Source organism: Syngnathus typhle, linkage group LG16 (assembly GCF_033458585.1).
Source record: "Syngnathus typhle isolate RoL2023-S1 ecotype Sweden linkage group LG16, RoL_Styp_1.0, whole genome shotgun sequence".
NCBI classification, from domain to species: Eukaryota; Metazoa; Chordata; class Actinopteri; order Syngnathiformes; family Syngnathidae; genus Syngnathus; species Syngnathus typhle.
In genome coordinates this window covers 1,897,471-1,910,000 of record NC_083753.1, presented here as the reverse complement: position 1 = coordinate 1,910,000, position 12,530 = coordinate 1,897,471, and the positions used below count along the sequence as shown (strand labels likewise).

Here is a 12,530-nt window from a genome sequence, read left to right as displayed (position 1 = left end):
CATTATTTACTGGATGTGTTCATCGGCGTCGTTATCACGGACGCGCTCGCCGCCGACCACACGTTGGACTGCGTTCAAGTCACCTCATCAAAAAAAGAGCAAGATTTGTGATGCAGTTGAGGTTAACGTTTAACCAGCCAGCAAACAAGAGCGAAGCAAACAAAGCGGAATGACGAAGGAGATCCTTCCCCCTCCTGGTCAAAGGCAGAATTGTCCGGCCAGAGCACAAACGACGCCTTGTGCCAGCGGGCACACATTTGCCATTGTGAGGTGGCCAAGGCTGCCGATGGGTGTCCGTTCTCACCTTGACATCAACATTCCTCAAACACTCGTTTGCTTAAGTTCGGGCTGGAAATTTCTTGAGAGCCAAACTTCAACTTGTCGAAGAGTAATTGCTGTTCAAAAAATACGGAATAGATTACGGACACAATACATGAATGGTATATTTTTAAAATATTAACAACATAAAATCATAAATAGGCGTTTAGACTCTCAAAATAGTTACTATAAAAACAATACACATCCTCATAATAACAACACAGCCAATTAAAAAAAAAAAAATTAAATGATTGAAATAACAGAATAAGCTTTTTTTTAAAAAAAAAAAAAAAAGAAGAGTCAATCTAATAGAAATAACTGAAATGTTTTTCTCTTTCCCTGTTGCATGACTTTCAGGCGCCGAGCCGGGCGTGCTGCTGCCTGAGCGGCCAGCGTCTGTCCAAGGTCAAGACGGTGGCATGGATGATCACGCTGAGCGACGCGGTGCACAACTTCATCGACGGCCTGGCCATCGGCGCCTCCTTCACCGTCTCCACGCTGGCCGGCTTCAGCACGTCCACCGCCATCGTCTGCGAGGAGTTCCCCCACGAGCTTGGTACTCATGAAAACAAATATGTCATTTTTTTGTTTCCCATTCATGACAACAAAATCAGAATTTAGAAGTAGTTTTCAACACTTGATCTTTGACTGACATCTAGTGGCAGCTTGTAAAAATGCATCGTGTGACATGATGATGATAATGTGGTTGCCGCTGTCCAGGCGATTTTGTGATCCTGCTGAACTCGGGCATGAGCGTGCCCCAGGCCATCTTCTTCAACCTGTTGTCAGCGCTGGCGTGCTACGTGGGCCTGGTCTTTGGTATCCTGCTGGGCACCAACTTCGCCCCCAACCCCATCTTCGCTATCGCCGGCGGCATGTTCCTCTACATCGCGCTGGCCGACATGGTACAACGAGTGCATCTTATCAAAGACGCTAAAAGAAAAATAAGGGCTATCACTTGACTTCATCAAAAATTCTAGCTCCGCCTCCGACACTATTGTGAACTTGAACCCGATGTAATGCCCTGACCCTACAGTTGAAGAACAGTTGGGTCAAAACAACTCAATCTGGGTTCAAAAATACATCCAAAGTGTTCTCAAGCATTTGGCCGAGTATTTGGCTGCATATTTCTGCCTCGAATAATAACGCAAGACTTTCTACGGCTTAGTTTCCCGAGATGGACGCCATCGCCCGGGAACAGAAGAACACCTCCTCCAAGGTGGTCTTCTTCCTAATCCAGAACGCCGGGCTGCTCAGTGGCTTCACCATCATCCTGCTCATCACCATTTTTGCCCGAGACATCAACCTGGGATGACGGCCGGAAGGATTTCAAAACGTTTTGTGCAAACAAAATCAAATGAACTTCACACAGAATAGGAAATTATTTTTTATTCATGAAATCTCCTCTGATTTGTCTTAGAGACAGCCATTCATTGTTTTTTCCTCCTTATAAGACATTATGGTTGGTGCTGGATGATATGCTTTTTAACTTTCACCCCAGTTTTTGTGTGTGTTAAGTGTTTTTTTTGTCTTTACTTTGTTGTAAAATCAAACTTATTTTTAGGAACGTTGTTTAAACGACGCAGATTTCTAATTTAGGTTTCAGAGGGTTTATATCGCTTTGCTCAGGATTATTCCGATTACACTGAACGAAAATGTGAGAATCGGACTTTGATGGAAAGAAAAATAAATGCAAAAACCTAATGTCTATTTTGAATACTGTAAATACATGTCATGATTTGTGTAATGGCGCTTTAAAATGTTTACCTTTCTGATTTCTCTACATTCTGACATTTAAAGTGTTTTTATGAAATTTTAAATTTGAAGAATGATTAACTTATTTCAAGTAGAAATGTTAACAAATGTTTCACTGTGGACATTGATGTCCTTTTGTTTCTGGACGAATGAACATATTGCTGCTGAAAATGAAATAGAGACATAATTAGTTAATTTTGTCTTAATTTTTATAAATTTGAAATGGACTAAAAATGTTGCCCTTTGTTTCTGTGTGAATAAATATTTTTGTTAGCTAATTGGTGTTAATACAATAAATTCATTATGTGTAACTAATGGAAAAAACACCGAAATAGTATAATATATGCAAATGTAACCTTTCAAAATAAGTTAAACAATGCAATATTTAATTATTCAAAAACGTAAAAAACGTACACCAGTTAAATAAATGATCAAAAATATTGAATCAAGTGAAAAATTTAGTGGTTAAAATTATTATACAAAATAAATATGACTGCCGGTTGTATCATTCTAGAAATAACTCGGAGTTTTGTTTTTCCCATTTTTATCCTATACCCGGGAATGCCTCAAGGTCTTAGAGAGCAATGGGTGCGACTTTCATTGCGCGTTCAGATTTAGGGTTGTAGTTGTGTTTCTGCTTGCTGAATATTTCACACATTTCTTGTCCACGCACAGGTATGACGAGTTTCTTTCTCTTTGTTTTCTCGTCCTCTCCGCAATGCGATAATGTGGGGGCACGTTTGATGTGTTTACCTAGCATCTATGCTAACTAGCTAACGATCTTGCCGGAAAGGTTTAATTTAATCCTAAAGCAGTTTTGCGAGCAATTTCATCACAAACGTAATTGGTTTCGTGGAAAACGGCGATTGCAAGTTGGCATATCATGCAGCACATTAAATGGTGTCTGTTTATCTAACAATGGGATTTGTTCTTCACGTGATCTTTGCCCTGAGGTTGTTTGTACTTTCACGAGTCAGCAATCCTGTTGTGGAAATTAAGAAAACAGCGTCTTTGGTTTGTGCCTGTAAAATTGGACTATATGCTTAAAACAGAGTTCCCCCCGGACATTTTTTTAGGGCTCAAAAGACGAACTTGTCCGGGAAAAAGAGGACGTCTGTACACTCTTAATACCAAACAAGCTTTGAACGTTTTTCTTTTTTAATGTTGTCTGAGAGACAATCTCTGTATGTCAAGGAGAAGCTAAATTTAGTCTGGGTTGTTAGCAAAGGTTCTGGTTAGGCTTGGCTGTTTGTGCATTTCCATTGCATATTTTTTTCCCAAATCAAGTCATTGTTACGTCATTTGTTTTGAGAAACTTAATATTTAAAAGCAAAAACAAAATTTCTTGCCACATTTTTGCTAAATGGATTTGTGGCTGCACTCTGTCTCTAACCTCCAGGAATGGAGAACAGTGAACGTTTGCTTGGGGACCGAAATAAGACAACAAAGTGTTAATGTATGGAAGTTTATCTGTGCCATCGGATTTTGAATTCGAATTTGTAGCACTGAATTTTTTTACATCCAATTTTTAACACTGAATTTTTTTTTGCATCTAAATCAGACTTTGAATTTTAAAAGCCATCGAATTTCTAGCACAGATTTTTTTTTTCCTAAGACATTTTTTTCAATGTCTCAAAAAATTCAGTGTAAAAAAATTCAATGTCTTAAAAAATTCAGTGTAAAAAAATTCGACATCTCAAAAAATTCAATGTAAAAAAATTCAATGTCTAAAAAAATTCAGTGTAAAAAAATTCGATGTCTCCAAAAATTCAGTGTAAAAATATTCAGCGCGGACATCCGGGGTAACCAAGGGAGAAGTAATCGATCCCTGTATCAAATTATCCAACGTTCAGCCAATCAAGTTACGCTCCATTGGTCATTTGACGTCGAAACAGGAACGTCGTGAAGTTCAAAGGTAACAGTAACAGTTAATACTGTAATACTGTAATGAACTTGAACTTCACGACGTTCCTGTTTCGACGTCACATGACCAATGGAGCGATTTGATACAGGGATCGATTACTTCTCCCTTGGTTACCCCGGATGTCCGCGCTGAATATTTTTACACTGAATTTTTGGAGACATCGAATTTTTTTACACTGAATTTTTTTACATTGAATTTTTTGAGATGTCGAATTTTTTTACACTGAATTTTTTAAGTGATTGAATTGTTTGACACTGAATTTTTTGAGACATTGAAAAAAATGTCTTAGGAAAAAAAAAATCTGTGCTAGAAATTCGATGGCTTTTAAAATTCAAAGTCTGATTTAGATGCAAAAAAAAATTCAGTGTTAAAAATTGGATGTAAAAAAATTCAGTGCTACAAATTCGAATTCAAAATCCGATGGCACAGATAAACTTCCATATTAATGAAAAGAATTAAAATGTGTATTAAAATAATACAATGAAAAGAAAAGAATGAATCGTTATTACTGCCCCAAAAATAAAACAAATACATTTCACACTCGTATAAATATGAATTATTACTCAATTAAATAATTGATAACTCTGGAGTAGCTGCATCTCATTTGCCTCCTCCTTTTATTGCAGCTGAGCATCGCAATGTCCGACGTGGAGATCCGCGAGTACCGCGATGGGGACGCCTCTACGGTGCGAGAGATCTTCTCGCTGGGCATGAGCGAACACGTGCCAGCGTCCTTCGTGCACATCCTCAAGCAGCCGCTGAGTCAGATGCTACTGATGTGCACCTTCTGCACCCTGCTGGTTAGCTCCAAGTCCTTCATGCTGCCCGTTCTCGCCGTCGCGCTGCTGCTGGCCGCCGCCCGCCAAATGCTGGTGCATAAGTTCAACGCCTATATCGACAATTGCTGCAGCACAGGTGTCAAACTCGAGGCCCGCCTAGTATATTATTACAATATTATTTATTGCATCTTATTCTGAGTGGGGACTGACTATACTGCCCCCGGTGGCCAAGGTGGGTACACAAATAAAGATCATCATAATAACATGACCTTGACACACTTGTCCCACAGACCTCAGTACCATCGGCGAGACCTACATGGCCCCCAGGGACGCCTGCTTTTGGGTGGCCGAAAGTGAGGGCCGCGTGGTGGGCTTGGTAGCCTGCCTGCCCAGGAACGGCGACCCCGACTGCCTGGAGCTGAAGCGCATGTCGGTGCGGCGCAGCCATCGCCGCATGGGCATGGCCAAAAAGCTGTGCCGGACAGTGGTGGACTTCACGCGCGACAGAGGCTTCGCCTCCGTGGTCCTGATCACATCGGTGGTCCAGACGGACGCGCAGAAGCTGTACGAGGACATGGGCTTCCGCAAGGTGCGAGAGTTTTTGGAGCCCGACGTCGTCGCCAAGCTCTCAAACTTCTTGCTCCTTGAGTACAGACTGGACCTGTGCAAAGACGGCGCGGAAAAGTGAAAAAGTGCACATTCCAGGTCTACTTTTGTTGTAAAATTTTGTGCTGAAATTCACGAGTGTATTTTAGACATAAATAGAAGGAAAATGAAAAAAAAAAAATCGTCAGATTTAAGCTTGCAAAAATCACAGCAACAAGCTTCCCTACCTCTTACCTATTTATCAAATTAATATATTATTTTTTATAATGAATTGGTTAGATCCCAGGTGTCTGAGTTCTAACTGGCCCATCTCTGTTATTTTATGTGGACTGCCAAAGCAAATTATGTGCATTGACTTGATATTCCTTGCTAAAATACTCAAATCGCAAATTGTCTTCACTTTTAAAAATTATTTTTGTTCTAACCCCCCCCCCCCCTCTTTTTTAAAAAAAATTAAACCTAATCGTATTTGAACAAAGTTTTTACTGGTCTCTGATTTTATTTTATTTGGTACATAACATTTTATCCCATCGGTATGTCATCTCTATTTGGACACTAGATGACAGTATTGCACCTCAAAAGAATGGTGACAAAAACAGCACACTGATTAATTTCACAACGGATTGTTTTATTGAAAACTCAAAAATGATGAGCGTTCCATCCATGTTTATGCAGCGGATGAATGTCACTTTTGAAGCGATTCTGAAAAAAATAGCAAACAGGAGGGAGCCAGACGACTTGTTTCGTATTGTTCGGCAAGATTCTCCCCCCCCCCCCCAGAAAAAAGGTACCTTTTTAAATAAGGTGTTAAAATTTGTGCGGAAATGCTCAAGAAGGTTGACGATGTTTCCCTCTCCCCAAAAAAGAGGACGACCAACAAATGAGACAAAACGTAGACGGTCTTAATACTGCCAAAACGACCCGACTCGACTGTTTTGCTGTCACCGTTTGTGCTGGGTGGTCGACACCTCGATAGTCATTTTTGCCGCCTCTGATTGGCCGTGCTTTTGATGACCGGCTGCAAAAGAAATTGTGTTGCATTTGCCAGCGTGACATCAGACAGAATCTCCACATAAAACACGTTTTACAAAATATCACTCATTCACAGTCAATGTATAACATTCTCATGCTCAGATATGTGGCTGCTCAATCGGAGTAATCAATCAAGACGCCTCAATCACATCCTTCAAATACCCCCCCCCTCTACACACTACAAACCAACTCGAGCGAAAACCAAAAATCTTGGCCTCAAGTTTTCTCTTACAGTAGATTTCTGCTACAGGAGATTGATAAAAAATATGATAAGTTAAATAAATAAGAAACTGCTACCCAAAATTAACTTTTGAGTTTTGTTGTCATTGAAAAAGTGCTGCGAAGCCGCACACCAGAGGCAAAATAAATAAGTCCCCACCGAGCAAAAACCCAAAATGCGGTCATTATTTACAGAGCCCTCGTCTGAGCGAACAGCGACAAAGTCACATGGCGCCGTCGGCGAACAGCATAGCTGTGTGACGGCGAAGAAAAAAATAACTTGTGACGAAGACGGAGAACGGCCATTCCGTGAGGTGGCAACCGAGTTTAGTAGGGACGCGCGTGCACAAAGAGTTAAAAATCAATCAGATAAAGGAAGGGGGAGGGACGGAGCGGGGCAGGGGGGTGTTCAGTATTCATCCTGGTTCAGGTGGGCTTGTTCGTCAAGTTCTTCATCTTCCGGAGGCGCAAAGCCCTCCTGGAACATACAAGGAGCACAGTGATCAAAATATAACAATGACACCCCCCCCCCCCCAAAAAAAAACAAAAGAGCATTCTGACTGCTCTAAACACCGATTGGTTTCGATGGCAAAATAATGTATGGACAAATATCACCCTTTTAACAATTTTACATTTGACAAGTTTTAAAACGTTGCTTGCCATTTAGTAGTTGTGTGTGTGTGTGTGTGATGATGTCACAAGCTGCTCAAAACGTTAAAATTTCCAAACAATGGCCATTTGAGCATTTTTCACGTTAGTGTGGCGTACCTCTGTGGCGTAAAGGATGTCGATTATCCTGCTGAGCACCGGGTTGGTCTCGCTTTCGTGCTCCTGGCAGATGAGTTCGATGTCTCGTAGTTTACTGAAATAAAAGTCTCTCTCCTTCTCAAGGCCGTCCACTGTCAACTTCAACTCCATCAGCTGCACCAAAAGGGTAGACAAAAATAAAAATGGTAGCGACCAGACGGAAATGCCCAAGTACTGTGGTCTCCGGCTCGGAATTCGACCTGCTGATTGAGCTCCGTGATCTCCGCGTCGCTGCCGCCGTTCCGAGATAGGGTGGGGTTCTTCCTCAAGGCCGGGGTGGTGTGTTGGACCCTCTGCGGCGTCGGCATGTTTTTGGGCACCGTCGGAGACGTCCTTTGCGGTCCTGGTGGCAGTCAGAACACGGTTGAGGCCCGGTTGGCATTTGATCTGAACTTGTTTTGTATTTGTGCACATACGACGCCACCTTCGTGTTTGGATGGATTTGGGATCACAGACAAGACCCGAAGACATAAACATTTCAAAAAGAAAGCAGCTCAAGTTGCAAACCAAAAAGTCAAACGAGGCAATTTGCCAGAAAGAAGCACTTAAGTCAGGCAAGTTTCAAGTGCTGTTAGTGCTTAAAGTGACGGTCTAAGATTTGACTCCCGTCTTCATTCTTGGATCAGATGAAGTTCGTTCAGCTGGTTGGCATTCTTTGCGATGATCGGTTGACCGCCCTAAGGAAGCGGTACCGCTCAGCGTAAAGTGGGATTAGCAAAAATAAAAATGGACGGCCATTCACGGCTTGCAAAGCTCAGCAAAGACCGTGCAGCAATGGACCCAAAAAGTGGTTCTGGTTACCTGGAGTTCTCTTTGCTTTGTGGCTAAAGTGATCACCTGGGTTGAGGGCGGGGGCCACATCCTGCCCCTGTCTGGCCACCATCGGGTCGTATTCCTTGCCGTCGTAGTTGGCGTCAAAGAACTTCTTGAACCACTGCACAAACTCAAAGTTGTCCTGAAACTTGCCCTTGACCAGCTTTTCCACCGGAATAATCTACAGGAGCACAAAAAGATGAGCTCAAAACAAAAAGTGGAACGTGAGGTGAAGCGTGTCGACGAAGCGAGTCGGACCTTGTCGACGCTCATCCGTTTGAAAGCCGCTTGGAGAACTTTGAAGTTGTGTATAAATTCGTGCTCCAGTTTGGCTTGGAACTTGACCTTCTTGAGCAGGATGCAGCCCGGGAACAACATGTCCATGAACTGGCAGTACGCCGCCCCTGCAAAAAAAAAAAAAGGAACCGTTTTTTTTTTGGCCTCTGCTGTGAGTACCTCCGCCACTCCCGTTTTACCTGAGCAGAGCTGTTCGATTTTGGTGTAGGTGAGCTGCAAGGAATCGTTGACCCACGCCAGCATGTCATGGCGGCTCAGGTTGTCAATGGAGACAGACGTGGCGTACACATTCACTGCCATCCCCGACCTGAAAACAAAGCATGTTGCTGAAAAGTCCTCCCATTAGCGTGCCACATGAAACACCTCGTCAGGCATGAGATCCTGTTGTCGTGGAAACACCGTGGTGATTCTCGAGCGTCTTAACGGGCGAGGAGTCGTTGGCTCTGTCGCTAATCCGCACGTGTGCGGCAGGGGTGCGTTTGTGAGCATAATCCCTTTGCAGTCTTACACAAACACTTAAGCGTGTGCGTGCGTGTGAGATCAAACATCTGGCAGCATCAGCCTTCTCAATGCTCACTTTACCTGAGCCCTCGGGACAAGTGATGTCATATTCAGCCGGCAGCAAGTGGCAAAATGCGTTTTTAAATGGACAAGAAAATAATGACCGTCAAATTATTTAGAGACAAAAAGTGACTGACTGAAAATGACTAATCCACCAATCTCTCGAAGGATTGGTATCAGCAGCCTCCAAGAGCACCCAATACCTAAAAATTAGTCAATACAAATAACCGGTGTCAATAATCGCCCATTCCTTCAAAAGATGTTTGAATATTCTTAACTTACCCAATATATACACATAAATACGTCAACATAAGCATCACTGTATACAATATAGTTATTGGTGCAAGCTGCGATCACTGTAACGACTCATGCGTTTCATAGTAATAAGCCAATGGCGTTGAATAACACAGTAAACCGCCATTTACGGAAAGTAAGTTCTTCAATTTCTTTTCCTTCTGGCTGAAAATACGCAATGAAGTGAGTGAGATTTTTTTTTTCTAGATATCGATGATGGTGCTGAGGGAGGGCGTTTGTCCTCCGTCGATCAGCCGCCGGCAGGGCCTCGTTAACCGGAGGATGACTGCACCAACATCCGGGGTGTGAAACGCCCAAGGCCGGCCAGACAACAAAAAAGGGCGGAGGTCTGCTTGTCATTCCAATTCGGGGGGGAATGTTTTTGTCTCGCAGCCTCGACAAAAAGGGCTTGACTGCCGCTTTCGACAAGGCCTCCTCCCTCCGCACATACCTCCGCACTGCCGATCGCTCCACGCTAAACATCATCATTTCAAATGAGGAAGAAAAGATGCGAGCAGGAATGGTTGCAATTACTTGCTCTTACGTACTGCGTTCCGGTTTCTGTCCGTTGTCGTCGTGGTACCGTGAAAGCCTCCGCGGTGCGCTGTGCCTTCCTGCCTGAGTGCCTTGGTTGCTTTCCGGCCGCCCTCTGCTCTTCTCGCCGCTCGTTTCGGCTCGGCTACTGTCTGCTCGCTCTGCGTGTGACTGCGCATGCGCTGCCGCTCCACGCTGCTTTCAAGGGGTTGCTGATTAAAAATAGAACTTTGGCCGCTTTATGCCGTCGACACATGATGGGACTTGCGGTTGTTTTTCCCCCTCATCGGGCCCTTGTTCCACCTCCGAAGACAAATACGTTCATTATATTCATGACAATCATCTGATAAGTGATTCAATCATGTTCAGTGAATGACGTGTGTCAGAAATGTTCCAGGACAATAACGTTAGAATATACGAGCGATAGTGCAGAAGTTGCTTGAAATAAAATGAAGTCGAATAAAATACGATTTAAAAATACGAGCGAGAGTGCTGAAGTTTCTTGAAATAAAATGAAGTCAAATAAAATACCGTTTCAGTCTACTGAATTATATTAAATGCAAGTTTAAATGCATCTGGATGGTCAATTGTTATTAATATTGTATTGTATTCATCATAATTCAATCTCATACAACGTGCACATACCAGAGCTCAGCAAAGAACTTCCTGCCTTTTCTCCTCTGAGGATTGCGTAATTACACGGCCGCCGATGCCGACAGGCTATGCAGTTAGACTGAACTGCTGTCTGTCTCTATGTCGCTGTTTAAGTGTTCAAACACTGTGGCTATATTAATAATTTCCGTAGTTAAGTTGATGTATACAATACCTAGTGTTTTTGGTCATCTGTCTGTAACGTCGTGTTGTCCCAACGGAGGCAACGAACAATAGTTCTCCAGCCTTATGGCAGGTGGCGCTAGCGGTCCCGGGATGCTTCATGCCCCCCTGTAGAATAAGTGATCTCCAGTTCAAATTTACTAAACAACTGAGGAGCAGTCGTCCACATGTTTCGTTTTGCATTTGTTTGTTTTTTTCGTTTTTACATTTCGTTTTACAATGGAGGGTTACATATCCGAACTCAAACTGTTTTCAACTATGGATTTGTGGTCGAAGCAGGAGGTCATCACTAAAGGAAGACCAACTCCGGAGTTAAAAGGTTTAATTTGGACAACGGGACTTCAGAGCAGATCTTTTCAAACGGAGTGGTACAAACGAAAAGATTGGCTGTGTGGATGTGCAACAAGGAACCGTCTTTTCTGCTTTCCCTGCCTGCTTTTCTCGGGCTCTGACAGCGTTTGGATTACCAATGGATATTCCGATTTAAAAAATTTGCCGAGGAGCCTATTCAGACATGAGCGGTCCGCCAGTCACATCCAAAGCCAGATCGAGCTGAAAACATTTGAGATGTCGGGGATCGATTTAGCTTTGGACGAGCAACGAAGACTGAACATCAGCATTCACAACGCAAAGGTGAAAGAGAACAGAGAAGTTTTAAAAGATCTCATCAATGCCACTTGCTTCCTCGCCAAACAGCAGCTAGCATTTCGTGGAAAATGTGGCAACCACGTGGAGCTCTTGCATGCCTTTGCCGAGAAAGATGAGAAATCCACTGTATTTTCTGGCTTGTCAAACAGTATACAAAATGATTTAATTGAAGCTGTTGGGGATGTAATTATAAATGACATTAAAAAGGAAATCAGTGCAGCTCCATTTGTTGCCGTACAGGTAGACAAGACCACTGATGTGACAAACCAAGCTCAGGTGTCGGTCATATTGCGCTATGTGGCTCTAACTGAAGCAGGCTGTGAGGTGAAGGAGGCGTTTTTGGGCTTCGATGACGTAAGTGAGGACAAACCCGCTCCTGCTCTTTCCGAGTATGTCCTGGGAGTGCTGGAGAGGTATGGCTGCGTTGAAAAGCTTGTAGCTCAGACCTATGATGGAGCAGCTGTAATGGCCTCAGAGCTTAATGGTGTGCAAGCTCAAATTAAAGAAAAAGTGCCCGAAGCCATGTTTATCCACTGTTACGCACACAAGCTGACCTCGGTGCTATTGCAATCGTCAAAGTGCATGCCCGAGTGTCGCACATTTTTTAAAACAGCTGAGGGACTAGCATCATTTTTTAGCAAGTCTAAAAAGCGCTCTCACTGGCTGGATGAAGTTGTTAAGCGCCGCTTACCCAGAGCCGATCCTATGAGATGGAACTCAAACTCCAGGCTGGTGCAGACTATAAGCATGCACCAAAATGATCTGCGCACATTATTTAATGCCATTCAAGAAAAGCCTGACAGCTGGGATAATGATACGCTGATGCTGGCAGAAGGATACGATCGGTGGCTGTCAAAATCATCCACATGCTTTCTTCTCATGACATACGAGGACATTTTCAATGAAACAAATGCACTTTACAGAGTGCTGCAGAACAAAGTAATGGACATTGAATACTGTCTTGCACGCATCCGCGACACCAATGAAGCTCTCGAGCGCATGAAACTGGAGTTTGACAGTTTCTATGACCAATTTGAGAGGAACTGCAACACACTTGGCCTGATAGAGAGTACAAGCAAACAATCAGTCACAAATGAACGAAAACGATT

The 12,530-nt window shown here is 43.2% G+C and overlaps 3 protein-coding genes across 7 annotated transcripts in view; 2 read left to right on the top strand and 1 right to left on the bottom strand.

Annotated features, from left to right (window-relative positions):
• slc39a8 (solute carrier family 39 member 8) overlaps positions 1–2,351 on the top strand; it is a 6,666-nt gene extending 4,315 nt beyond the window's left edge. The window contains exons 6-8 of the mRNA XM_061302121.1: positions 676–874; positions 1,039–1,223; positions 1,487–2,351. Of these exons, the coding sequence (XP_061158105.1) occupies positions 676–874; positions 1,039–1,223; positions 1,487–1,633 (531 nt within the window). The 3' untranslated portion in view covers positions 1,634–2,351. The remainder of the gene's footprint in view (positions 1–675; positions 875–1,038; positions 1,224–1,486) is intronic.
• Positions 2,352–2,610: 259 nt separating this feature from the next.
• Positions 2,611–6,199, top strand: nat8 (N-acetyltransferase 8). The gene is made up of 3 exons (XM_061301457.1): positions 2,611–2,748; positions 4,624–4,912; positions 5,067–6,199. Exons 2-3 carry the CDS (start codon positions 4,636–4,638, stop codon positions 5,462–5,464), a joined length of 675 nt encoding a protein of 224 aa, XP_061157441.1. The 5' UTR covers positions 2,611–2,748; positions 4,624–4,635; the 3' UTR covers positions 5,465–6,199.
• On the bottom strand, positions 5,990–10,890 carry mapre3a (microtubule-associated protein, RP/EB family, member 3a). Of its 5 annotated transcripts, none has more exons than XM_061301452.1 (8): positions 10,766–10,890; positions 9,940–10,242; positions 8,730–8,857; positions 8,512–8,657; positions 8,242–8,434; positions 7,641–7,783; positions 7,402–7,554; positions 5,990–7,111 (listed from the first exon to the last, which is right to left on the bottom strand). In XM_061301452.1, exons 2-8 carry the CDS (start codon positions 10,116–10,118, stop codon positions 7,043–7,045), a joined length of 1,011 nt encoding a protein of 336 aa, XP_061157436.1. In that variant the 5' UTR covers positions 10,119–10,242; positions 10,766–10,890; the 3' UTR covers positions 5,990–7,042. The 5 variants fall into 5 exon arrangements, with proteins under 5 accessions (XP_061157436.1, XP_061157438.1, XP_061157437.1 ...); XM_061301454.1 differs by having other exon boundaries at positions 8,278–8,434; XM_061301453.1 differs by lacking the exon at positions 10,766–10,890 and adding an exon at positions 10,585–10,727.
• Between the last annotated feature and the right edge of the window lie 1,640 nt (positions 10,891–12,530).

What these genes read in the sequence shown, in the direction of transcription:
- mapre3a (XM_061301452.1), bottom strand. Translation starts at nt 10,118, where the DNA reads ATGCGCAGTCACACGCAGAGCGAGCAGACAGTAGCCGAGCCGAAACGA. An exon ending in AATCGAACAGCTCTGCTCAG is followed by an intron (nt 8,658 to 8,729) that starts GTAAAACGGGAG and finishes TTTTTTTTGCAG; the next exon opens with GGGCGGCGTACTGCCAGTTC. An exon ending in AACGGATGAGCGTCGACAAG is followed by an intron (nt 8,435 to 8,511) that starts GTCCGACTCGCT and finishes GTGCTCCTGTAG; the next exon opens with ATTATTCCGGTGGAAAAGCT.
- nat8 (XM_061301457.1), top strand. Translation starts at nt 4,636, where the DNA reads ATGTCCGACGTGGAGATCCGCGAGTACCGCGATGGGGACGCCTCTACG. An exon ending in CGACAATTGCTGCAGCACAG is followed by an intron (nt 4,913 to 5,066) that starts GTGTCAAACTCG and finishes CTTGTCCCACAG; the next exon opens with ACCTCAGTACCATCGGCGAG.